Below are 24883 nucleotides of genomic sequence, written 5' to 3'. Positions count from 1 at the left end.
AGTAAATAAGGTCCGTCCATGTGGCTACTATATTCCACGCGTTTTAAGATCTACATAGTTTTTTTTTTTTGAAAGATCTACATAGTTGTAAAAGGGAAAACAAAACTTTTATAATCAAATATATCATTCTCGATTTTTTTTTTTTTTTTTTGTAAAGTATCATTTATCTCTGTGTCTCGTCTTGTGTGGACGATAAAGAACTTTGAGAGCCAACTTCATCATCTCAAAGACTCTCTTGTGGCCAAGGAGACATCTGGGGAAAAACAAAAAGTTAGGTATATGAGCATTTTTATTTCATGAAGCAAGCCTCAATCTGTTTTTGGTTGTCCTGATTTTAAAGCCTCTGAAAATCTACTTTGATCTGTACAGAGGAGAAGGCAAACGAAGCAAGATCAGCCCAGTTCAAAGGTAGTTTTAATTTATTCCATTAACCACTGTGATAGCTTTAATTACTTCATGTTTGGAGATCTTTTTGATTGTTTTTTTTATGACCATTCTTCTATGCCTTAGCCTTTATTGTAAAGAATGGTTGGTAGTGGTACTTAACATTGATGCCTAGCACCAAGGATGTTTAGGAAAAAATGAATTGGCCAATACTTTCTGTTTCTGTTACATGGATGCAATCTCAAGTTGCCAAATCATATGCCAGTTTTTGGATCTTTGCTGGTCCCAATAGTGTGTATCTGTTTAGTGTTTCTTACTTACCAGAGTCTCTAATCTTGAACTGAGTCGGATGGATCATTCTTGCTGCTTTGTTTCACAGGCTATGCCAGAACATAGCAATGCTGCAATCCCAAGTCTCTGAGCTTCTCTATTCCCTAGAGTTTTTGTTAGCCTTGCGGGAACGATATCCATTCACACGGCTCACAGGTATCTCCTTTGTAATCTTTATAGCAAAGGCATGCAAAACAAATTTATCCCTGTCAGTTGTCCGCTACTTATGTGATTAAAGCTATTGGTATGGTTTCATGCAATAGAGAAGATGGTTTTGTGTTTGTCCAAAAAAAAAAGAGAAGATGGTTTTATTTGTGAGGATTTACAAGCTTTCCTTTAAATTTGTGGTTAGCAGATGCTGAATCACATCAAGGTACTTGTCTCTGCAGTAACAAGAATAAACGAGCTTGACAGCTTGTATGGGGTTATACATTGAAACAAAGGTTCGTAACTGATACTAAAGTAGAGTACATATTGGATATCTCATCTACACTTTCGGAACTCTTGCCTATTGGAAATGAATTGCTAGTCATTATTTTCCTGAAGTAGTAACATCAAATGAGTGTACAGGGTCCAAATAAAGAATCAGCTAACCAGCCTGCTAGTATCAAATGAAACTGGTGAAAGGGAGGATCCAGACAGCAGACGATATCTGCACTGGTAACACATTTCTACTCTCATGTATCAGTGATGCTTTTTGTAGCCAGTAGAGATACCATTCCCTGTCTGTACCTCTGGATTGCACCAAATTTATATGTAACTGAGGAGTTTTAAGAATAGAGTAGTTGAATGGTCTGGTTTTTCTTTCTTGGTTCATGTCCTAGTATCAGTGGTCAGTTGTGATGAAGTCGTTTTTAGCTTTGAAAAGTCCTGAACGCTACACATGAGACACTTGATCCCACCTGAGGCATGTATATTTCTGAATGTTTTATTCCTTTCTCAGTTGTTTGAGAGCATTGCAAGAAGAGGTTTTATGGAAACTGAAGGATACTAAGAAGGTAATGCATGATTTCAATTCATCACCATTCACCACTATTGGATTTGGAAGGTTGCAATCTTCTACGTGTTGAGAATAATTGCTTTTTTTTTTGTATGGTTTCACGCAGCAGCGAAAGTGGTTTTGTTTGTGCGGATTTTTAAGCTTTCCGTTTCTCTGTATTGCCGAGATGGATGCATGTTCTGGATCTGTATTGTCGAGATGGATGCTTTTTTAGTATGGTCCAGAGATCATCGAATTGCTGGTACGCATCCTGATTTTACTAAGTTCTCTCCTATTTTTAAAGACATGGAACTCTCATGTCTAAACAAGGTTGTTTGGTTATTAAATGAATATTTCAAGGGATAAAGAAAAGATATGATGAATCAGAGATCTTGAAGGGGTAGTTAGATAGTACGTAGTTCTTTGGCTGGAACATTGGCCCGAATTTTGCTTTAACAGTTAACTTAATCGGGGTGCTTAGGATGATAAACTTAGCTGCAAATATTTATACTCGTCATTTGCTAATTTTACTTGTACACTATAAGTTAATTTCTCTAGCTTGTTGGTTGTTGCATGATTTTCCTTTAGAGTCATCTATGTTGCAGAAGCAGATATTTAGTCCTCACTTCTGCTTAAGCTTTTGATCCCCATTGGGCAGGTGAAACAGCATACCTTCTTCTTTGATTCAAACTAGCTAACGTAATCGAAGCAAATTATACTTGATACCCTGAATGATGTCCAGATGTGTTATGTCCTCGAGAGATCGACTTTTTCTGGACAACCTAACTGAGAAAAAGGTAAGGGTAAATGTCTTGATTTCAGCTTTGACCTAATTGCATTATTTTGTTTGAGTTTATGAGAAAAAAACTATGTTATTCTGCATTAGAAATAGGCTTCAACATCAATAACAAATGAAGATAAGCTTATTAATTCCTGGGGAGTACATAAGGACATTCTGCTATTTCTATCCTCCTTTTAATTAAATCTGATATTATATTAGTGTTTCCTTTTGTTTTGTATAAAAGATCAGTACGGAATATTTTAGATGACCAAAACTAATGTCTGAAATGCTCTTGCAGATTGCTAAAGATTCTAGCTACAGTTCAAGAATTTGTTCCACAGCTGCAGAGATTAGAGATATGTGGACAGCTTCCGTAACTACAACTTGGGACAAGGTGCACCCTTTAGCATATTAGGTTCAATTACCATTTTCATTAAAAAGTACTTTATGATCATGCAGTATTTCTTCTCAAAGTGTTTTTTGGCTTCCTGCAAAGATTTACATATTGTTATGTCGGAAAATGTGATAGGTGGCACTCCTTTAATCCATTTAAATATTAAAATGCCTTGTGATATCTTGTGTTTATGTCATATAAGAAGAATTGATTACTTTTAAGTGATAAACGTTGAGGTTTAGTAACATAATTTTATAGCTAAAGCATGCAAAACAAATTTATCCCTATCAGTTGTGGGCTACTTATGTGATTAAAGCTGTTTGGTATTATTATTATTTGCCTCTTGTTTCTTTGATTTCTTTTTTAACACGGAGTGAATTTTGTTGGTCAGGTTTATTGGCTTTCGATTGATTATCTTGCTGTTACCAGATCAGCAGTAGTGAGCCATCCCTTTCCTTCTGAAATATTAGACCAAGTTTAGATAGAGGCTCTAAATTACCAAGTTTAGATAGAAATTTGGCAGTCTAAGCCTCGGAGGATCCTGATTTGTCTTATCATGATATGGTAATTGTGTATAAGAAATGCATGTTATCCATTGGGGATTATTGGGCTAGATAATTATTGTACTCAGGCTCCTCCATAGTTTTCATCTTCTTAACCAAATAACTAATATGCATTGTGGTTTATTGATTATTGACTAATGAGTTGTAAATCATCGTCATATATGAAACTTCCATTGGATGCAATTTAAAAAAAATTGTAAAGTCGGTGGTCTCTACGTAGGAAAAGGGGATTGCAAATAAGAGTTTTTTTGGTATGGTTTCATGCAATAGAGAAGATGGTTTTGTGTTTGTCCAAACAAAAAAAGAGAAGATGATATTGTTTGTGTGGATTTATAAGCTTTCCTTTTCTTCGTGGTTAACAGTTGCTGAATCACGTCGAGGTACTTGTGTCTGCAGTAACAAGAATAAACGAGCTTGACAGCTTGTATGGGGTTATACATCGAAACAAAGGTTCGTAACTGATACTAAAGTAGAGTACATATTAGATATCTCATCTACACTTTCGGAACTCTTGCCTATTGGAAATGAATTGCTAGTCATTATTTTCCTGAAGTAGTAACATCAAATGAGTGTACAGGGTCCAAATAAAGAATCAGCTAACCAGCCTGCTAGTATCAAATGAAACTGGTGAAAGGGAGGATCCAGACAGCAGACGATATCTGCACTGGTAACACATTTCTACTCTCATGTATCAGTGATGCTTTTTGTAGTTAGTAGAGATACCATTCCCTGTCTGTACCTCTGGATTGCACCAAATTTATATGTAACTGATGAGTTTTAAGAATAGAGTAGTTGAATGGTCTGGCTTTTCTTTCTTGGTTCATGTCCTAGTATCAGGGTTCATGTCCTTGTCTTTCTGGCTTCTCTCCTTTTCTTTTCTTTCTTGTTGTGATGAAGTCGTTTCTGACTGTTCTTGCTTCTTGTTGAATTCGAGTAAAGGAGAGAAGTAAACCATGTCTGCTTCTTATTGAATTCGGGTCACCGTGATGTATTTTTGAGACCTTGGTTTGTGCTTAGCAGACTAAGTTTCTTCTCTGGGACATGAGTTCGTAGGTTAACAAAAACGTTTCTGCAATCTAGATGCCAAGAAAGTTCAAATCAGTATCCCTTTAAAGCTCATTTAAAATTTTTACTCTTATTCATCGCCAAAACGATCTTTTCCATATTATCAATCGAGTATAGTTCCTCGAGCAGTGAAATATCTGACTCAAGACGGTATAACTTTGCCAGCACGGTAGGTAGACAAGTAAGCTGTTTGAAAAAGGAGTAATCAAAAGGAGTAATCCGATAAATTGAAGCAATTCAGGGGCCCATTAACCAGTACATTTAAGCAATACAAGAGCCCATTAAGCAACCGAAATCCAATAGTTAAGCAATAAAATAGCCCATTTTAAACCAACCGATTGATGACAAGAAAGACGACGACGTCGTATATGCTTGCAAATTGGTCGTATCGTATTATGTTTAGCCCGTGTTCGGCACATGTCACATGTCTATCACGTGTATGGCAAAGATAAATACGAAAACAACATATACGACGTCAACACTTTTCTTGTAGCGACAAATCTATTAAAAAAAGTGAATGATGATGTTGATATTAATAATGGAAAAAAAAAAAAAAAGGAAACGATAATTACCAAAAAAAAAAAGGATAATATCAAAAGATTGGTCTCGATATTTGATATGCATGTATAGAAAAAGAAAACTTATAAGCCAAACAAGGATTCAGGCTTTATGTATAAATATCAAAGTATAGAAACTTGAAGGAAAATAAGAAACCAAGTTATAAGAGATGGCATCGTTGAGAAAACGAAAGAGATCGAAAACAGCTTTTTATGTTTTTGGTAACCAATCTAAGAGAGCTTTGAAGTGGATCCAAAGAAGAAAAGTCAACGATGATGTTGATATTAATAATGGTGATCATGCAACAAAAAATACAAATATCATCGATGATTTACCTGAGACCTTGCTTTTGGTTGAGATTTTCTCAAAGCTAAGTAACCCTAGAGATCTTATTGTATGCAAAAGCGTGAGCAAACGATGGAACTCTCTGTTATCTTCTTCTTCTTTCCATTACACTCGTAGTTTGGCTTTGTTTCTCAACAACACACAACCTCAACTTGCTACGAACGACATATGCTTAGAGAGTTGGAAAGGATTTGAGTTATGCAACTATATCGATCTCGATTTTGACCATCCGCTTTGTGTTCTAGCGTCCTACAAAGATGTCTTGTTATGCATGAAATCTCCACCGGTTACGAGGCTAAGGCGATCACAATCACAATTCTACCTTGTGAATCCCGTGACAATGCAATGGACTCGTCTTCCAAAATTTGCCAATGGAATCATTGATGTCATCCCAACGTTTCCATTAGGGTTGACAGGGAATGGGTCAAAGGGTACGTACTATGTTGTCATGCTGAATCTTTCTAAACCTTATCTGCTTAATGTTTGTGTGTTTGATTCTAAACTCGGTAAATGGATATATGATTTTATCGAGCATCCTCGTTGGTCACCATCCGGATGGTGTCCAACGCAATACCAAGCCTTGACCTTTAATGGAGCTTTACATTGGTTAGCCGAGGATGGACCTATCGTAGCTTATAACCCTAACCATATGCGCAAATGCATATTCATCCATCGTTCCCAAGAGATGCATCATGCTTTTTATGGTGGCGGTGCGGTTGTTTCTGAGACTTTAACCGTCTCCATGGGTCATCTACGCATCATTCAATTCGTTTGCTTTAAATATCCCGGTGAGTAGTAAAAACAACCCTATGCATGTGTATATATGAATCGAAATAAAATTATAGTTATTATAAATTAATGATGATTAATTAATTTTCTCTCTACTTTATAATTTCTTTCTAGATGATCATCACCATCTTTGTATTTGGACACTCGAGGATTACAAACAATCCATATGGAAACAAGAGCATGAGCCTGTCTATTTTAGAGACATGGTTTCTGATCTTCCATGGATACAAGACTACATGCGGGGATATAATCTCAACACAACAACTAACAAAGACAATGTGCCCATCATCATGCAATATGTCGACCTTGATGATTATTTGGACGTTGAATATCAGCCTCCGGAAACCAAAGAACGGATCGTTTGTACAAGGCCTTTAGTTTGCCATCCAAACAATCCTCTTCTCGTTTACTTGTATTTACCTGAAACCATCGTCTCTCTTGATGTCACAACAAAGGAGCTGAGGCTAATCACCAGAGACAACGGAAGCGGCATGTCTAGTACTAGCTCTTACTGGAACCACTATGACAAGGTGATACCAATGACGCTTCACTTAGATCCTACTTTGATCCCTTGTCACGAGCATGTACTTCTGCCACGTACGTGATAATCTCACATTTTGTTAGATTTGTCCTTTGGAATTTCTAGATGACGTGGGCTTTGTGATTTTTTTTTCCTAGAACGTTATGAGTTTGTTAATTTTTATAGCCCCAGATCTGAAGTTACAAATTAAAAAAAAAAGTAATTTATCCGATCAATATGACTAAATAAAGATAGAACAAGTATAAAACGTCGATTTTCCACGACCCTGAAATAACCAAAGAAACTAGAACTAGTCAACGTCTCACAAAGTACATACTAGATCAATATTGAGAGAAATATGATTATGTGGTAAAGCAAAACTGTAACACCAGTTGGGTCTGATTGTAAGTCAACTACAGAACGCATAATAAAAGGAACAGAGAACTCAAGCAAAACATAACTCCATAGATAATAACTCTAAAGAGAAAAAAAAAACAGATATGATAATTTTAGTAGCCAAGTAAACAAAATCAAAACATAATTGTAGTAGTAGAAGTTTTAACAATAAAGACTTAAAACTAAACCCTCATGTGGTAAGTGTCTTCCCAATTGATCTTCTACAAATGGAGAAGGGCCAAATACATGACCGCAACCATGTGATTAGCTAGTAGCACCATATGCAACAACGTCAGAGCCAACTTCATAAGCGACCATAAGGGCACATATGAAGAATGATTGTTTGATAAAATGTACAGGTAATACCCAAACAGAGATGTGAGGCGTGAATGGCAAGTTCAAGAGGTCTTGCTTCTAAGAGTTTACCAAGAACTGCGTCAACTATCTGACCTAACTCTTTGGGCAGAAAAGAAAGATTCTATGAGTCTTCATCATGGAAATTAGTTGTTGTTAGCCTCGGAAATTGGTGGAAGAGAAGGTTGAATTTGTCAACCAAGTTCAGATGTTGGATAGACATATCGAGCTCAACACATGGAGAAAAGCAATAAACCACACTCAGCCAACGACGAATCTCAAGAACACTCTTCATCTAAGAACAAATATGAAGCTACTTAGAAAAACATACAAAAATCTTGGACTATGGATTTACATAAAACAATAGCTAACCTCTTGGACTAAGTGACGCAAATCTGGGTGGAGGATGTACTTTTTAAAGCGTTCACAACAACATCCAAGAGTACCTTCAAACAACAAACAAGAAACGAAGGGTAATTTCAACACCAAAGTAATTTCCCCTCTTGGACCAAAAATGATAGTCTTTGCATAATGGTGGAAAATGTTCACCACCACAACATGAATAGCAAAACTTAGAGCCACATGATTTACAACCTAGACTGAGCCAATCGTCAATAGGGTTGTTTTCAAATTTTATAAATTAATTTCATAGTCCGATCTTATTAATTTATAGAGATTTTCTTGTATATTAGCATCCGAGACTGCACTTGCATTGCACTGAGAAGACAACCCAACGAAGTTTTGATCATGGTTTTTTAAACATCTCATGGAATTCTATGGCGTCGGATTTGGTCGCTACCAAGAGAACTCCCCGATAGATGAATCTAAACTAGCTTCATCAATATCTTTAACTACCTAAATATGGTACTAAATGTTAACATATAAAAAAATCCACTAGATTCAACTATTTTGTTAATACCATTTGCTATCTATAAAAGATCCATTAGATTCTGGTAGACATAGCAATTTAGCAATATATATATATATATATATATTTTGCCAAATTCAATTGGAGTATGATAGACAATACAAGGTGCGTTACTTTGGAGGAGTCTACAAGGTAACAGTGGCAATGACAATCTAGATCTATACCATACAGGGCCGGCCCGCAGGATAGGCCACCCAAGCGGTGGCTTGGGGCACCACACATTTTTTTTTTTTTAAGGTTTTTTTTTTTTTTTTTTTGGTAAAAAAGCCCATAAAATGAAAATATTTAGTAAAAACTAAAAAAATTTTCGAAAAAAATAGGGCCCAAACAATTAAATTTGAATGTAATAATATTCAAAATATCATTATTTTTGTATAATTTACTAAAAATATGTCAAAAAAAAAAATTAGCCCTAAAACTTATAAATATATTGGGAATTATTTTATTTTTCGTGTAGAGCCTCACAAATGCTCGGACCGGCACTGATACCATATACACCATGTGTAGCTTAAAGTGATTGTTATTTTCCACGATAGGTTGATAAATATATAATGTTTGATGATGTGTGTGTAAAGTAGAAAAATAAAGTTTGTTCGATATCCACACGTTTAAGATCTAGTTGTAAAAGAACAGACATAAATTTTATAATCCAAATATATTAATTTGAGATTTTTAAGTATCATTAAATTATAGAGTATTTGATTTATAAAAGAAAATGTTAAACTAATCATAGAGTGATATGTATATGAGAGAGAGAGTCTCTATAGAGGATTTTTCAACTGAGAAACGATTCTAAGCATTTGAAATTATAAGTTCTACTTTTTAATTTTGATTTATTTTTTGGTAGAAGTCCCCGATGAAATTTTACAAAACGTGTGATTAATTAACAAAATGTGTGATTATGTCTCTTCTCTCGTTTAACTAATGCCACGCGGTAATTAATCACACATTTTGTTAGATCTATCCATTGGAATTTCTAGATGACATGAGCTTTGTGATTGTGCCCAAAGATTGAAGAAATATATAACGTCAATTTTTGTTTTCTAGCACGATATGAGTTTGTTAATTTTTATACACTCAAGATCCGAAGTTAAAAAATTTCCTTCAACTATCATTCAACCAATCAGCTTTATTCCTTTCTCATGTAAGATTCACTTTTTTTTTTGGTAGGAATGTAAGATTCACTTTGTTCTAGCTAATATGACTCTTTTAAGTTGACTAATTTTTTAGTTGACATTTTTAAAAGGTCATAATAAGTAGTCTTTGCGAATCACCTGCACCCACATGGGAGAACGCATCCACATGACAAGTGTTGGGGTATAAAAGCATTTTAAAATCGATGCCATCACTTTACAATAAACGCAATCAAAATTGGTTCAAATATATCCTATTTTGGATCCTAATCTCAAGGTCCCAGTGAAGGGGTTACAGGCTCATCTTCCTCCCATGTGATAAAAATAATCAACACATCCCACAAAAGCATGCAAATCACTCATTGCCTCTTCTTGTTTATCCAATCCAACATGCTCGAGAAAACCCTCAAGGAAGTCAAGTCCTTACAAATACAGCTCAAATCCACAAAGTATCCAAATCATATTATAGTAAAAATAAAAAGTTAAGAACTTAACAGCTACACAAGACTACAAGAGGCACGAACCTGATACTAGATGAGCCTAACAGATTACACAATACACCAACATACAAACAAATCCCATTCTCTAAAAGTGTAAATCACTCCTATGATTCGATTCACACATCAAGGTTAAGTTAAACCGTCTCTTCGGGTTATGTTTTTTCTTATTGCAGAAAAGAGAAGAAAGACAAAACTAGTCCTCTCTCTCTTTCTCACCTTCATCCTCTGTGTTTTCCCCATTCTCATCATCATCACTCATTTCGTTAATGGCATCTGTAATGATATCCTTCACCTCTGCTTTTCTATGCATAAGATCAACTCCAAAATGGCTCCCTAGTATTATCACAGCCAGGAAAAGAATGTTTCAATAAAAAAACGTTTCCTGCAGATTTAAAAGACGATAACAATTATAGATTGAAGTTAAAGAGAAAAGCTTTACAGAAACATACCAAGCTTCCGCAAAATATCAGATAGAGTTGCCTGTTTCGAAACAAAATTCATAATGTCTTTGAGTTCAAAGGTTTTGTAAACGGTTTATAATCTGTTAAATCTCAATCTATTGAAGTCTTACCGTATTGAAGTCTACTTCCTTCAGAATTTTGGCCACCACCACATGCAGTTCTTTTTTTGTGGGTTCTTTTTTACCTTTCTTACGGGATTTTCCTGTACCGGCCATAGTCAATGAAATAGAGAGGTTCAATACACTATGAAAATGTGTGATATTTAAGCTTTCAAAACAGAGCTGAGAAATCGTTCAAACCTTGATCTTTGGATCCCTTTGCCTGTAGTTTACTTGTCTGTGTCTTGCCTTTCTCTTTAGAGGAATCGTCTTTATCAACCTTTTGCTTCTTGCTTGATGATGAAGTTGATTTATCGATTTGTCTGGAGGACTTTCGACTAGATTTTGCAGAACCTTTAATAGATTTCTCCTCTTCAGCTGCTGGTTTCTCCTTCTTAGTCCTTTTTGACAAGCTTTTTTTATTGGTTGACTTAGTCTTCTCCTTGGCTTTATCTTTCTCATCTTCAGTTTCGGTATCTTCATTTTTGTTGTTTTCTTCCTCTGGAGCTACATCATCTTCTCCATGAGAGTCATTTGTTCCTTCGGAACCAACATCAGCCTCACCGTTTCCTTCAGTCTCAGTTGGCTGTTCTTGTTTCTTTCCAGAATTCTTCGCCTGCCTTCTCCTCTGTATATATCAAACAGAATAGCAGACACAGTCAGTGATTGTTTATGCAATTTTCATCAAAGACTTATAATCAAGCCACGCAGAGACAGAGACTTGTTCGTCATAAAAATGGCCAATCTTTGCTTCAATTTGTTTTCTGGTAGAATCTTACGTCATAGAAATGGCCAATCTTTGCTTCAATTTGTTTTCTGGTAGAATCTTACGGTTTACAGAAGGTTCAAAGCCATATCACACAAGGAGCTAAATGAGGAAAACTAAATAACAAGAACACGGGAATGCCATTGAGTAAATAAAGTATTAAGCTAGTGCTAAGACTATCCAAAAAACATCACTGAGAGGCCTAATAATACCCTTGTTGACTAAAAACCAGCCAATTAAAAGTGATCAAGCCATGGAACTTATCTTGGATTTCCTGCTATTCGCAAATTTTCTCATTATGGTATTACACATTGCTAAATAATTACTGCATACCAAATGGCAGCTGAAAGTACAACTAATAAATTATGAAATATAAAAACATCAGATTATAACGCATTGATGCAATCTGGAAATTCATTTACAATGTGAGTTGCAGTAACTGATACGCGCAGACACAGCTACTCATACCATAAAGACCTACTGGTTCATAACAAAAATATTGACTACAAAACTAGAAAAGGAGCTAGTTTTACCAGCCAGGAGCTATAGAATAAACAAATCAGGTCAAGGACTACAAACTATAAAGCAAAGAAAGGTTAACAATTACAAACCTTAGCTGGGACATCTGATGATTCTCCAGAGGTCACGTTCTTTGGTGTGCTCTTCTTGCGCTTCTTAGTTTCCTATATCATGTATTCAAAGAAAGGAGATAACAATTCAATACCCCATATGGAATTAAAAAAAAAAAACAATGGAGAACAGTCACAAGATTCAGCTGCTAAGCTAGAGTACCTTTTCACTATCAGCAAGTAGAATATCCCTTGTTGCTTTGGGACATACCAAAAATTCAAGCACTCTTACAGCCAGTTCTTCCTGAAGGATATCAGAACAGATGTATGAATATAAAATCGAGAAAGACACAAATAGATAGATAGACTAAATCTTCTTATCACTTACCTTTTTCACAGTACTTTTGTTTATTGGTATATCAAGCACATCACAGAAATCAATCAACTTTTCTTTGATACATTTCTCAAGCTTCTCCTTTGCTTTTGCTCTTTGCTTCTCCTCCTGGAAAACATTTAAATAACACACTCAAAACAAGGCTGATCATCATCATACACATCCCTGGAACTAAATATCTAAGAGGTGGTGTACAGTTACCTCTTGCTCTGACCATACAAAACCCGAAAACTGACCAATGTTTTTCTTCAGCATCTGTGCCTGCACATCATTTTTCACACAACCCTTGAGTAATCAATCATGCACTCTGGCAAAAGTGAACAAAAAGTGGAACTTCAAGATAATATTCATATCATATAAACAGAGACAGCTTTCTTATACATATTAAATGAAGCACCTTTCCCTTTTTGCCGTAAAGAATGGTGTGAAGTAAGAAGAGGTTGTCGTCAGGTTTTCTCTTGGACAGTTTATAAGCAACTGAAACAGTTAACAATCTCTATCAGACTAAATTTGGCTTTCAAAGAGAACACCAAATCTAAATCTGATAAGGTAAAAATCAAAATCACCAAATGTGTTAAATTCACATACCATTTGGAATTTCCCTAAGCCGTGTTCCACGACCCTGAAACAACCAAAGGAAACACGAACTAGTCATCATCCAATTCTGGAAATTCTCTCACAAAACTCAACCCAAATGATAAAAGAAGCAGCTTTTCATATTTATACCTGCTCAATTGACACAGGCTTGTTCACAGACGATGGAGAAGGAGTGTCTATAATGTAACGCCCAGTCCTCTTTCTCTCCCTTATAGGCCTCTCACTGACTGGAGTCACCGGCGATTTAACTCTTTCTCCATCATTTTCTTCTCCTTTCTCCTTCATGGCCTCATCTTTCTCTACTTCATCCTTCTTCTTCTTCTCTGTGTCTTCAGTTACTGGACCTTCCTTCTTCTCTGTGTCCTTCTCGGTAACATCAACTGTATCAGCTAATTGTGGTGTTTTCAATTCTAGGGTTTCAGTCGCCATGTGGAGACGACTACTAGACTAGAACAGTGGTGAATAAAGGAGAAAGGTAATGGAGTGAAAAATAAGGAGAATCGAATCAAAGGGTAAAGCAAAAAAAAAAACTAAATTTCAGAGCTTTTGAGAGAAATTCGAAAACCTAAAATTTGGGGATTTCAAAAATTTTGGTGCCAAAAGATGAAACACAAAGGCGGGGCTCTCGCTCACTAAATTTCACAGCTATCCCATAAATTTATTATTATTACAGGCGATGAATTTTGTCGGACTGGAACTTCGGTTCTTCGGTCCGTATGGTTAACCCAAGTAAATTAAAAGGTTGCCGAAACTAATGGAAATAAAATTTGGTTTGGTTCGGTTCTATTCAAAACCAAATTAACCAAATTTTTACTTATTTTTTTTTTTTTCAAATCCGGATTTTCCGGTCATTTTTTGGATAAATTTGATTTTTCTGTTAAATTTTGGTTTGATTATTAACGAAAACTAGTTTAAATCTGGTAAAAACGGTCTTATTGAGGCGTTCACGTTTTGAGGTGCGTTTTCAACATTATAAACGTACAATCATGAAAACTTTTGAGCGTTCTCAACTATCTTAATGTAAACGCAAAAATATCAAAGATATGTGGTATTGCGATTGTAGGTTTCCTCCAGTAAAAAAGGTTGTCTTAGGCAACCTCCTAATATATGAAATACATAAATAGTATAAATTCATCTTTTACGCAATCTATTGTCAAAAGGGGAAATGCATATTTACATCTTGATGGGATCTTTTTTTAACGACCAAAGTTTCTCACATGCAAATGCATTTTTCTCCACTTTTTTGTCTCTATATAACAAGGAAATAAATTGATAAAAGAAAAGGAAGAAAACAAAATAGAGGAAAAAACATACAAAAAAAGGAAACAAAAATATGTGCAGCGTAGAATAAGATATCTCACCAAGTCAAATTCTTTACACCTACTTTGAATTGTGTGGCAAGTATATCTTCCGTGTAACAATGACACAACTCACGTGGCTCAACCATACCAAAAATACCAATAGAGTTAAAGACGCAATTCTCAATATAAATCTCTCTCTCACACACACCAATCATATCATATCTCACCAACCAATCATGGATTCCGAGATCGCCGTCGACTGCTCTCCGTTGCTCAAAATCTACAAAAGTGGTCGCATCGAGCGACTCATGGGTGAAACCACCGTCCCACCTTCTTCCGTCCCACAAAACGGCGTCGTCTCCAAAGACGTCGTTTACTCTCCCGACAACAACCTCTCCGTCCGCATTTACCTCCCGGAGAAAGCCGCCGAGAACGGTGAGAAACTCCCTCTCCTCGTCTACTTCCACGGAGGAGGATTCATCATTGAGACAGCTTTCTCTCCGACTTACCACACTTTCCTCACGGCGGCTGTCTCTGCTTCGAACTGTGTAGCGGTCTCTGTTGATTACCGGCGTGCACCGGAGCATCCGATCTCCGTCCCGTTCGATGATTCTTGGACAGCTCTCAAATGGGTATATACCCATATCACCGGATCTGGTCAAGAAGCTTGGTTAAACAAACATGCTGACTTTAGCAAAGTGTTCCTCTCCGGAGACAGTGCCGGAGCCAACATCGTGCATCACATGGCGATGAGAGCTGCGAAAGAGAAACTCAGTCCTGATTTGAACGATACAGGAATCTCTGGAATCATCTTGGTTCACCCATACTTCTGGTCGAAAACACCAATCGACGAGAAGGACACGAAGGATGAAACCTTGAGGATGAAGATAGAGGCGTTTTGGATGATGGCTAGTCCCAATAGCGCAGATGGATCAAATGATCCGTTGCTCAACGTGGTGCAATCAGAGTCGGTGGATTTGTCAGGGTTGGGTTGTGGTAAGGTTTTGGTAATGGTGGCTGAGAAAGATGCGTTGGTGAGGCAAGGTTGGGGTTACGCGGCGAAGCTTGAGAAGTGTGGTTGGAAAGGAGAGGTTCAAGTGGTGGAGAGTGAAGGAGAAGATCATGTTTTTCATTTGTTGAAACCTGATTGTGATAATGCTATTGAAGCCATGCATAAATTCTCAGGGTTTATTAAGGGAGAGAACTAGCTTTGTGCTCTATAGATATTGGAATAATTTGGTACTACATATTTTAGTTGCGTCTCTCAGTTTCTGTAATGTTTCAGTGATTAGCATTTCGGCTAAAGCAACACAATAAACATTGAAGATTAATATTTTAGTAAGAGATGTTTAACTTTACTACATTATAACACTAAATTATTAACTTTTCCAATTGTTAGAGGACACAAAAGAAGTTTTTCACTTTTCAGTTTTCACCATTATCATCTTCATAGAAAGTTTGAACACAAGGATATGAATTTAAACAAAACAAACAGAGAAGACAACATTTGACACACAGCTTTGCTTTTGCTGTTGTTCTCCAGCTACTTATTCAGATCAAATTCCAAAAAAACGAAGAAGCTTTCTAAGTGAAGGAAGTAGCCAGAAACCTGGAAAAGGAAAGCTTTCTAGACGGCGATCCCAAGGGATTTCTTGAACTTCTCAACCTCTAGATAGATAGTTGAGTAAGGTAAGAACTCTGAGAAGTAATCTCCACTTAGGTGGTTAATGGCAACAGCGAGTTTCGGGATCTCTAAGGTTTCTTCATTTGTGAGAGTTCGAATAAACCGTGCTGGATTGCCTCCCCAGAGTTCACCAGATGGGATTCTTCTGCCAGGTGGCAAAACAGAACCAGCTTCTAGGATTGAGCGGGTCTCAACCAGCGAACCTTCCATTAGGATTGAGTGTTGCCCGATGATGCATTCAGGTTCGATAGTGCATGATCTTAAAAGACTGTATGCACCAACTGTCACGTACCTATCGATCAATGTCTGTGCTGGTAGTCCTAAAAATTCCAAAGTAGAAAAGTAACTTCTAAGATCAGATGTTTTATCTATCATATCAAAAAACAGCACAAAGAGATGCTCTACCCTTCAAGATGTTAAGATAGAAAATGCAGGAAGCCTGTTTGACATTACAGAGCTATTGACTAGAAAAGATGGTGATTCAAGTAACTAAGTACTAGTTGTACACTTCAAAGATAACTCGAAGTATGTCAATGTTAAACTAGAACCTAATCAAACAAGGAGGTTTTTGTACTTAACATTGACATGGAATTAAACCTTGGCAAGACTACAAGAAGCTACACTCACAAGGCTTGATGCAACTTAGAACCCCGGTTCTATCACAAAGTAGAAAGTCAATTTCGTGGAGATATTTCTTTTGTCAAATTATAAAACCTTAATGTGACATTGTTCCAGAACTAATACAGAGCATCTGAGAAACTTCCTACTACACAAGATGGTCATTTGTAGTGTTATCCACCGTACTCAACTCCTGAACAACCTAACTCTCAAGATCAAGCACATGCCTTCAACGAGTTTCTTGTTTCCTGTATCACTAATCACCTAGAGAACTACGCAATTCTATGCATCCTTGTCTAGTTAAACGCAAAATGCTCTGAAGAGTAACTTTAATAAACGACTATCATTCAGGATTCTTGATCTAAGAACATCTTCACTCGAAACACACTATTTGTGCAAAACCTATGCTTACTTACACTTCACTACTTCAAATAAAAGTGAAAAATCTCCTTAAAGGTGATACTCTACACTTTATATAATCAAATTGGACGATGAAAATGAAAACCCTAAATTCCAATATCAATGATTACAATTCGCTAGCAGGTAGTAACTACAGAAATTGGATATCCAGAACTCAACCTCTAATTGAAACACACGTAACAAGCTACAATGGAACCATACAGAGACTCAAATTCCAAAAATTGACAAAGAACAAGAACCTGTTGGCGACGACCACGCAGCATGAACAACACACCGTTCCTGGACATTTGAGCAGAATCCAACAGTGATCTTGTTAAGATCTCCTCTCAAAACGGCACCGTTCCACACAGACGAGCCGTCCCAGACGGTGACCTGACCAGCCAACACAACGTTAGGTGCCACGTAAGCATCTACAGCGACCTTCGGTAGCCACTGTCCCAGAGGAATGATCTGTCTTTGGCCTCTGTAGTCCCACTTAACCCGATCCGGCGACGGCGTGATTTGCGATTTCGGTTTAGGTGTTTCCGTCGTCGCCACCGCAACTGCTTCGGCGGCGAAGTGACGCCGAATCAGATTCGAAGTCACTGCCGTTGTCACGCTTCTTTTATAGATTCGAGCTAGCGAAGTCGCCATTGCTATGGAATCGGATTCTTCAAGAATTTGTGGAGAGAGATAGAGAGAGCTTCCCGGAGGAGGAGACACAGAGGAGTCGTCGGGAGATTCTTCGAAATCTAAAAATGAAGAGCTCGGAGGTATTATTGGGCCTTTATGGGCTAAGTTAATATAGGCCTATTAGTTATGCCGTAAACTGCAACTATTTTTTTTTTTTTTTTTGCTATAGCAGTCTGCAACAAATTTCATGTACATGATATAATCTGTTTGGTATGCGTTTCATGTTCGTGGTTTTTACAAATTTTAAATGCTGAAAAATGTTGTATTCCATAGTGTAAGAACAATACTTTTATATAAACGCAAACAAAACCTTTTTTTAATGTTAACCACTCTTTTAGCAAGCTACATGCTTAAATAGGTGTAGTTACAACATTGTTAGTAAATTTATGACCATGGCAAAACATACGAGATTACGAGTATACCAAAAAGCTTAGCATTCTTTATTTTAAACTAGAGATTAAAAAATAATCTACTGCAAGGAAAATCATTTGGATTATTGGGCATTGTGATCACTAAAATCAATAGAAAAACTTCTTTGACCTTGGAGCTAACAACTGGCTCGCAACATTTTGATTAATTGTGTAGCCTTCACTTGTGTGTTGATGATGGAGTAGTAGCAATGCGCTCGCAGTTGTTCTTGAGAAGAGGAGGGAAGAAAGGGTTCAACGGAAACATACGAGGCCAACAGTTTGTGTCTATTGCTAAAAATATTTTACAACATGCGGCTTCAATGTTTGCAAATTGACCAGAAAAGATCGAATTGTAGATTTCTTGCACACATCCTTGGACGTCAAAGAGAGATGACGAACATTTTACGATGTCAATAGGAGAACCCGGTGGGAAAAGTTCAGGGATATGAGGGAGTATTTGAGCTAACCCTGGCCTCACTTGAAGAACAATGGCCATAGCTAAGATCACAAAGAGAATAGCTCCTGATTTGTTTTCCATCTCAGCCAGGCTGTTTTTTTTTCTTTTCCTCTTTTTATGTTTTTGCAATGATGCTAAAAAAATAGTTAGATGCTTGGATGATTTTGTCAAAATGGACGAAACTTAGATTTTATAGGCTCATAAGATTAAAAACGGTGGCATTTAGTTTTAAAAACGTTAGCATCTAATGAAGGGGTCAATATTCAAGTTTTCCTTTGAAATGTAACTCTTGTCGAAGATTGTGTTTTTTTGTTTGGTGTTGTGAGTCATTCAAATAAATCAATGTTGATCGAATGGACCAAAGTTTGTGATGACATATTACAATGATATTATGTTACATTTTATTACTCATTGTCCAGTGAGATCATACTCCTACAAATGTTACAATGAAACATCGAAACGATGCAAGACATCAAAGGTGTGTCCATTATTCACCTAAGTTCTGAGAAGAAAAACAAACAGAATCCACCAAAGTTTAATCAAACCAAACACATTTCTCTGCAACTAAAAACCGCAACGGCTTTTTATTGAGTCCCATGTCTGTCCTCTTGCAGCTGCAAAACATCAATCAAAATCCAATGAGCAAAATATATTTGCAAACGAAAACATATTTTGTTCGGTTATCAAAAAAGGTTTAAACCTTTAAGCCATTCCACGCTTGCGTTTAGCCTTTTCCCATTGATCAAGTAAACAAGTGACACCTTCTTCAAGTGTAGCCCTCTTATCTTCTTTTAAGTTCCATAGCTCTGTTGTAATATAACTTCCACTCGGGTTATACTCGTTTATCTCCAACAAAGCTTTTGCGACCGCATTGTAAGGACCGTCTCCCAAATCTGCCTTTAGCTCCCTCAGCTTTTCGTCTCTATCATCTATCACTTCCTACACCCAATTAACAACAACACCAAAAACAACTTCTAATCTTTCAGAGAGATTCTCAACATAACAAACCGGGTCAAGAAGGCAGTCTTACCACTTCTCTATCCTGATTTTCGAGCTTGATCCGCTTGTATGGATGCCAATCTGGATCTCTGAGATAGCCTTCCCAAAGTTGGAGAACTTCAACTGCTCTGTCCTCCACATCTTGCTGACAATACTTCTGCTGCATTGCATCCACGAACGGTTGCGTCACGAGCTCTCCCATTCTCTTAACACCGATAGTTGTTTTCCATTCTTTCATAATCTATAAAGTCACATGAAACAAGCAAAACCAAGATTTAGGTAAAATGTCAAGCTTTCTCATAGCTTTTCGATATGATTGAAAAGAACAACACTTTGATACATACGTTTACCAATTCTTTACGAGCTTCTTGAAGCTCATCGTTAGTCCTGCGCTCTCTAAGGATAAGAGTTTGGTTAAATTTATCGAGGTCTTCGAGTTCTCCTTCCTTCTCACCTAAATCTTTAAAGATGATTTCCACCTTTTTCACAATTTCAGCATCGCCGTCTGATGCCATGTGCTTCATCACATTAAGCTGTCCTTTCAACTGCTCAACCTCTAGCTCAATCGCTTGTTTCTGATCTCTTTGTCTTTCTAGTCTTATGATTTTCTCATGAAGCTCCTCCTTTTGCCTCTGTCAAGTACACATCAACACATGGTCTTTCTCAATAATCATAAAAATAAATAAGTCCAACCATTTTTACAAAGAAGAAGAAAGTCACTAACCCTTTGGTCTTCCGCAAGTTTTTTAACTTCCTCGTCTGCCTTTTGTTGTTCCATGGCTGCTAGTTCAAGAGAACTATTCTTAGATGCGTTCTGATAAGAGAAAAACCAATTATTTCTTGAACTTTTATCTTAAAAAGAGAGATACAGAGAGTAAATGGATACCTGTTCAAGATCTTCAGACAATTTCATTCTCTCGGTTCCATTGTGCACTTCGCGCTTTGCCAACTCATTACCTTTGATTTCGAGTTTCTTCTTCTCTGACTCCAACAGCCTCTTCAATTTCTCATGATCATCAACTATCTTTTGAATGTGACTCATTGTTCTCTCTTGTATAGCATTGAGCTCTCGGTAATGCGTTTGTTCATTCTTCTCCTTCTCTTCCATCAACTGATTAAGTTCCTTTGACTTCACTGAACAAAGCTCCTCAATCTGCTTCATGTCTTTCTTCTTTTCTTCTACAAGTTGTGTCAGATTCTGCACTAGCTTTTGCTGTTTCCTCGCCTCTTCTTCCGTAAGCTCAGCTATAGTTTTGAGATCACCTGTCTTCCTCAGGTTTTCTCCAATAATATTATTACCGTTATAATCATCAGCACGAGCAATCCACGCGTAAAGACCTAACTTGGGACCATCTTTTTTCAACCAATCCTTCTTTCCATGACCGTCTACTCGATAAGCCTTGTCAAACAAAAGACCATTGTGAAGTCCATTCCAATCTTTGTTAAACTCCACAATAGCTGTTCCTGAATGTCCCCAGTAGTTCCATAAAGGACGAACTCTAGTCGGGTTAAATCCTCTTAGAATGTACTCATCCCTTAGCTTCGATCCACTCTCACCCGCAGATCGACCATCTTGTGCCTTTGTAGTTGGTATATTAACCACAATACCTGTTTCAACCACATATACACAACCAATAAACTCACATTGCAATGAAAGTAAGAACCTTTAGATACATATTCAAGAAAGTGTGTACCTTTCCAAGGATAGACAAGCTTCTCGTCCTGATCACAATCTTGAATAGGGTTTCCGTTTTTCTGACGCTTCGATGAAGGCTCTGCTTCCACAGCTGAATCAGCAAGATCCTGTTGAAGGTATTTGACAAGAGCAAGGTGACTTGCTTTCTCCTTTGCACTTCTTTTATCTGAATTGCTATTACCAACTCCAGAAGCATGTTGAAGGAGATCTTTGTATTGAAAACTAGGTTTCTTCTTGTTTGGACAATAAGGACAGACAAAAGCTTGAGGAGAGAGTCTCACTTTCAGCTTCCCACCTTTAAGATTTAAGTACATTTTGTCTCCATACTCATCCATTTCAGATTCACTAATATCTGAATCTTCATCATCTGAGCTCAAAATCACAGTGCTCCCCATCTTGTTCCTTGCTTATAAGGTACAATCAAAAGTGAAAATTCTTTATCAAAACTCTGATCTTTCTTTTGAATTTCAACAATGCAACACAAATCCATTACTTTTATAAACTAAATTTGATTCCTTTATACCTCAACTGGGTTTTTGCATCATTAAGTGAATTGCATGTTTGAGTTTTAGAGAGATTTCGAAAATGGGCTTGTAATCAAAGAGTTTTTCAGAGGCTTGAGTTAGAAGTGAGTTCGAAATCAGAAGAGATCGATCGTAAAACCTAAATCTATGATTTGTCTTAAAGAATGCAGAACAAAAAAAAAACAGAGTAGTTGGGGAAACTTACAGGAAGAGGCTGGAGATGGGTGCTCACTGTTCAGTGTCCGGAAGAAGAAGAAGAAGCTCTCTCTCCTCTCTCCTCTCTCCTCTCTCGTCACTTGTTTTGTTTTGGGTCGTCCTTTATTTCACCTAGGGTTGAAGAAAAATACATTTGTCCTTTTTCATTTTTATTTTTAAACCACACAATTAAAAAAAAAAAAAAAAAGTCAATAAAAGTGAAGATGAGAGAGAACACATCGAATATTACGTCTTTGTTCTATCCATATCAACCTTTTCTTTTTATTTTAAAAATTTAATGGATGAAACTTTACTTTAGAACATGCACATAGTATTTTACCATGTATCCCAATTTTGTATTTATTCCTTGGTTATATTTTATGAATTATTCAGACGAAAAAAAAAAAAAACATGCACATAGTTGGTACTCATAAAATATCATTAACAATTTTTTAGTATTAATTTTAATATTTATTTATTGTTTGAGATTTTTTATGATACATGAATAAATCTATTTCCAGTAGTAAGACCAGTATCGGTATCATTGGTAAAAAAAAAATATATACAAAATCAAAAATAAATATATATTAACGTAGGATTACAAAAGGTAATATTACAATCCATAAAAACGTAGAATATACTTAAGCAAAAAAAAACGTAGAATATACTTAAGCAAAAAAAAACGTAAACACTAGATGTTGTTTTGTTCTATGTAAACACCGTAAAAAAAAACGTAAACACTAGGTAATATTACAAGAGGACATGTCTATGTTTGGACAACAAAGAAGCATATCTAACCAATTTCAATTAGCATGAGGTGTTGTGTTGTTTTGTTCTGTCGTATAGAAGAAATGGAAGCAAGTTTTGTTTCTTATTGTAGCTCTTGTAGCTTAAACGCAAATCATTGTGATCTATATTAATTCAAAAGGTGATTCAACAACCAAAAGCAAAATCCGAGAATTGCATCAACTACTGTATTAGTTCCAAAAGCATAATAACTCACAGAAAGGTACATCCTTCTTCATCTACCACCTATGTTTCCCTTCTAATCATCTCAATGAAATCCATCAGCTGGTTTCTGTACATTGCCCTTATGTTCTTTTTCTGGTTTTGATTCTTCTTTTGGGGAGAGTTTAGTAGATTGATCTTCTTGGGTTTTGGTCGGAGCTTTCTCTGAAGGTTTATTGGTTTCCAAAACAATCTCCTTTATTGTCTCTTCGATTTTTCCCAATCTCTGTTTCATTTCCATTAGCTCTTCGTGAGACTTGGTTGCTCCTTCTACTTCTAATGCCTTTTGTTCAGCTTCTTCTTTCTCTTTCTTTTCTTCTTCTTTCCTTTTCTTCTCTCCAAGTTCCTGAGAATTAGTCCAATATGACGAGGCATATGCTAACATTAGCCAGAAATTCTGGCCCAGAATTAAGACAGAGGAAAAGCATTAAAACATGATGACTTAAACATCATCAGAAACTCATCAGTTTGATAATGAACAAAAAGGATAACTCACTGCATCCATGATCTTCATTTTCCAGCGAGCATATTGAAAAACCAGATACACAGTTGTTACAAGAAACAATGGTCATTTATAAACAAGAAATATTGAGATCTTTGACAAAAAAACATTGAACAAAACAATTAAGAGAGAAAGTTAACGGGAAGTAAATAGCAATACCTACAGATGGCAAACAGACGATAATGAATTGCACCACATGCCAATCAAAGCTAACACAAATCAAAATCCATATGAGGACTTACTACAACACAAACCAGCACAAGAACTCAACTTACTATAAGAGCTAGTTTCAGAAAGTGAAAGAGATAATTGTAGGAGAACTTGAAAACCAGTTCAGTGATCTCCCCACTTGTTTCAACCTAAAGAAGCTCACATGCCACGATTCTACAATTCTGAGGCTCTGTAACACTACTCTTTCCTAAAATTAACTTCAAAATCTATAAGGTAAGTGGAAAAAATAGGGTCTTTCCATGATTTATGGCTTATAGAAGCATGAATCAAACCCATTATTCTGATAAACTAAACAAAAGACAAGATCAACGAAGAGTATGTGCAGAAATTGAAAACCCATAAAAAGAATTCGAGAGTAAAACCCTCTTAAAACCCCCAAATTTCCAGCACAAATTACCCAAATTTATTCTTCTTGGGTGGTTCAGTGAACAAGATCTTCGCAGCGGTCACAAAATCGAGCTGAGACCGGGGACTTGCTTGTCTTCCAGTTCAAGCTCGCGGTGGAGAAGAAGAAGAATTGGCGGAGGAGCGATGGGATCGAAGAAGAATCGGCGGAGGAGGAGGAGAGATGGGATCGAAGAATTTTTTTTTTTTTTTCTCTGCTTTCACTGAACCAACTGTGTGCTGCCACGTCACCCGATACGAGTATCAAAGGTATCAGTGGACTGATACGGATCAGCCCCAAATATATGGTTTGATCTATTAAAAAAATAAGTTTTGGGCTACTGATACCCAATATAAATCACTTATGTGCATGGTCTTAAGTGGTGTAAAAAAAAAAACAAAAAAAAAACTTTACTGAAGTAAATTAATTGTAGTGTGGCATAAATTTATTTTCTTGAAATAGTCAGTTTATTGTCTTGATTCTTACGTTCTTGGAATTTGTAGAAACATTGTTTATGCCATACACTGCAATTTACAATGAGCTAACCAAAACAGCTTTTTTTTCAAAACAGTTTTTAGGGTGACATGTTTTTGTGTGTTCGCGTCGCGTGGTGTCGACGCTCTTTAGTCATTCACATAACGGGACACGGACTGACTCACTTGCAAGTTACATCGTACGTACGCAGTGAAACATCTTTACAGGTCTACTTCTGTTTACTTTCAACGTTCAATCACATCACATGCGAATCTAAGATGCAACCGCGTCGGGTCGGGTCGGGTCGTTATGAGACAGAGTGTTAGACTCACTTCTTCCAGGTGGATCACATATTGGCCCATTAAGAACGTAATTTTAAAAGCCCATTTTTCGTACATACCCT

General features: G+C 36.7%; 7 protein-coding genes across 16 annotated transcripts; 2 read left to right on the top strand and 5 right to left on the bottom strand.

The window, feature by feature from the left end:
• Positions 1-68: 68 nt before the first annotated feature.
• Positions 69-6893, top strand: LOC9311988. Of its 7 annotated transcripts, none has more exons than XM_021025064.1 (13): positions 69-270; positions 370-408; positions 764-870; positions 1070-1157; positions 1285-1374; positions 1658-1712; positions 1821-1955; positions 2352-2490; positions 2773-2868; positions 3260-3682; positions 3794-3881; positions 4009-6187; positions 6303-6893. In XM_021025064.1, exons 12-13 carry the CDS (start codon positions 5224-5226, stop codon positions 6791-6793), a joined length of 1455 nt encoding a protein of 484 aa, XP_020880723.1. In that variant the 5' UTR covers positions 69-270; positions 370-408; positions 764-870; positions 1070-1157; positions 1285-1374; positions 1658-1712; positions 1821-1955; positions 2352-2490; positions 2773-2868; positions 3260-3682; positions 3794-3881; positions 4009-5223; the 3' UTR covers positions 6794-6893. The 7 variants fall into 7 exon arrangements, with proteins under 7 accessions (XP_020880723.1, XP_020880722.1, XP_020880721.1 ...); XM_021025063.1 differs by having other exon boundaries at positions 185-275; positions 1824-1955; XM_021025062.1 differs by having other exon boundaries at positions 185-275; positions 3260-3307.
• Positions 6894-9862: 2969 nt separating this feature from the next.
• Positions 9863-13568, bottom strand: LOC9313691 (protein DEK). The gene is made up of 11 exons (XM_021026322.1): positions 13034-13568; positions 12896-12929; positions 12705-12784; positions 12509-12568; positions 12302-12415; positions 12137-12217; positions 11956-12027; positions 10780-11206; positions 10591-10682; positions 10469-10499; positions 9863-10352 (listed from the first exon to the last, which is right to left on the bottom strand). Exons 1-11 carry the CDS (start codon positions 13331-13333, stop codon positions 10213-10215), a joined length of 1431 nt encoding a protein of 476 aa, XP_020881981.1. The 5' UTR covers positions 13334-13568; the 3' UTR covers positions 9863-10212.
• A 794-nt stretch (positions 13569-14362) lies between these two features.
• Positions 14363-15547, top strand: LOC9311987 (probable carboxylesterase 12). The gene has a single exon (XM_002877576.2). It carries the CDS (start codon positions 14442-14444, stop codon positions 15411-15413), a length of 972 nt encoding a protein of 323 aa, XP_002877622.1. The 5' UTR covers positions 14363-14441; the 3' UTR covers positions 15414-15547.
• Positions 15548-15551: 4 nt separating this feature from the next.
• LOC9311986 (gamma carbonic anhydrase-like 2, mitochondrial) lies at positions 15552-17715 on the bottom strand. The gene is made up of 2 exons (XM_002875872.2): positions 17167-17715; positions 15552-16209 (listed from the first exon to the last, which is right to left on the bottom strand). Exons 1-2 carry the CDS (start codon positions 17558-17560, stop codon positions 15833-15835), a joined length of 771 nt encoding a protein of 256 aa, XP_002875918.1. The 5' UTR covers positions 17561-17715; the 3' UTR covers positions 15552-15832.
• Positions 17716-18184: 469 nt separating this feature from the next.
• Positions 18185-18563, bottom strand: LOC9311985. Its single transcript, XM_002875871.2, has one exon. The coding sequence runs from the start codon at positions 18545-18547 to the stop codon at positions 18188-18190; it is 360 nt and encodes a 119-aa protein (XP_002875917.1). The 5' UTR covers positions 18548-18563; the 3' UTR covers positions 18185-18187.
• A 257-nt stretch (positions 18564-18820) lies between these two features.
• Positions 18821-22005, bottom strand: LOC9311984 (protein INVOLVED IN DE NOVO 2). 2 transcript variants are annotated; one of them, XM_021025301.1, is made up of 8 exons: positions 21891-22005; positions 21160-21563; positions 20352-21073; positions 20190-20279; positions 19810-20097; positions 19497-19706; positions 19167-19405; positions 18821-19080 (listed from the first exon to the last, which is right to left on the bottom strand). In XM_021025301.1, exons 2-7 carry the CDS (start codon positions 21554-21556, stop codon positions 19169-19171), a joined length of 1944 nt encoding a protein of 647 aa, XP_020880960.1. In that variant the 5' UTR covers positions 21557-21563; positions 21891-22005; the 3' UTR covers positions 18821-19080; positions 19167-19168. The 2 variants fall into 2 exon arrangements, with proteins under 2 accessions (XP_020880960.1, XP_020880959.1); XM_021025300.1 differs by having other exon boundaries at positions 21160-21567; positions 21891-22004.
• A 765-nt stretch (positions 22006-22770) lies between these two features.
• LOC9311983 (protein MNN4) lies at positions 22771-24373 on the bottom strand. Of its 3 annotated transcripts, none has more exons than XR_002331850.1 (2): positions 23385-24373; positions 22771-23266 (listed from the first exon to the last, which is right to left on the bottom strand). XR_002331850.1 is itself a non-coding variant. In XM_021025302.1 (2 exons), the coding sequence occupies exons 1-2, from the start codon at positions 23400-23402 to the stop codon at positions 22935-22937; spliced, it is 369 nt and encodes a 122-aa protein (XP_020880961.1). In that variant the 5' UTR covers positions 23403-24353; the 3' UTR covers positions 22771-22934. The 3 variants fall into 3 exon arrangements, 1 of the variants encoding a protein (XP_020880961.1); XR_002331849.1 differs by having other exon boundaries at positions 22771-23234; XM_021025302.1 differs by having other exon boundaries at positions 22771-23285; positions 23385-24353.
• Between the last annotated feature and the right edge of the window lie 510 nt (positions 24374-24883).

This window comes from Arabidopsis lyrata (assembly GCF_000004255.2).
Source record: "Arabidopsis lyrata subsp. lyrata unplaced genomic scaffold ARALYscaffold_5, whole genome shotgun sequence".
NCBI lineage: Eukaryota > Viridiplantae > Streptophyta > Magnoliopsida > Brassicales > Brassicaceae > Arabidopsis > Arabidopsis lyrata.
Note: the sequence above shows the minus strand (reverse complement) of the source record. Positions and strands in the feature narration are given on the sequence as shown.

Excerpts from the sequence above, each read along its gene's own strand:
- LOC9311985 (XM_002875871.2), bottom strand. The coding sequence starts at position 18,547 with ATGGAAAACAAATCAGGAGCTATTCTCTTTGTGATCTTAGCTATGGCC.
- LOC9311988 (XM_021025064.1), top strand. The coding sequence starts at position 5,224 with ATGGCATCGTTGAGAAAACGAAAGAGATCGAAAACAGCTTTTTATGTT. Across the intron at positions 6,188-6,302 it reads CGTTTGCTTTAAATATCCCG|ATGATCATCACCATCTTTGT; the intron begins GTGAGTAGTAAA and ends ATTTCTTTCTAG.
- LOC9311984 (XM_021025301.1), bottom strand. The coding sequence starts at position 21,556 with ATGGGGAGCACTGTGATTTTGAGCTCAGATGATGAAGATTCAGATATT. Across the intron at positions 20,280-20,351 it reads TGTCTGAAGATCTTGAACAG|AACGCATCTAAGAATAGTTC; the intron begins GTATCCATTTAC and ends TTCTCTTATCAG. Across the intron at positions 19,707-19,809 it reads CTCGTAAAGAATTGGTAAAC|ATTATGAAAGAATGGAAAAC; the intron begins GTATGTATCAAA and ends GTGACTTTATAG.
- LOC9311987 (XM_002877576.2), top strand. The coding sequence starts at position 14,442 with ATGGATTCCGAGATCGCCGTCGACTGCTCTCCGTTGCTCAAAATCTAC.
- LOC9311986 (XM_002875872.2), bottom strand. The coding sequence starts at position 17,560 with ATGGCGACTTCGCTAGCTCGAATCTATAAAAGAAGCGTGACAACGGCA. Across the intron at positions 16,210-17,166 it reads TGCGTGGTCGTCGCCAACAG|GACTACCAGCACAGACATTG; the intron begins GTTCTTGTTCTT and ends TGGAATTTTTAG.
- LOC9313691 (XM_021026322.1), bottom strand. The coding sequence starts at position 13,333 with ATGGCGACTGAAACCCTAGAATTGAAAACACCACAATTAGCTGATACA. Across the intron at positions 12,785-12,895 it reads GCTTAGGGAAATTCCAAATG|TTGCTTATAAACTGTCCAAG; the intron begins GTATGTGAATTT and ends TAACTGTTTCAG. Across the intron at positions 12,416-12,508 it reads TTGTATGGTCAGAGCAAGAG|GAGGAGAAGCAAAGAGCAAA; the intron begins GTAACTGTACAC and ends AATGTTTTCCAG.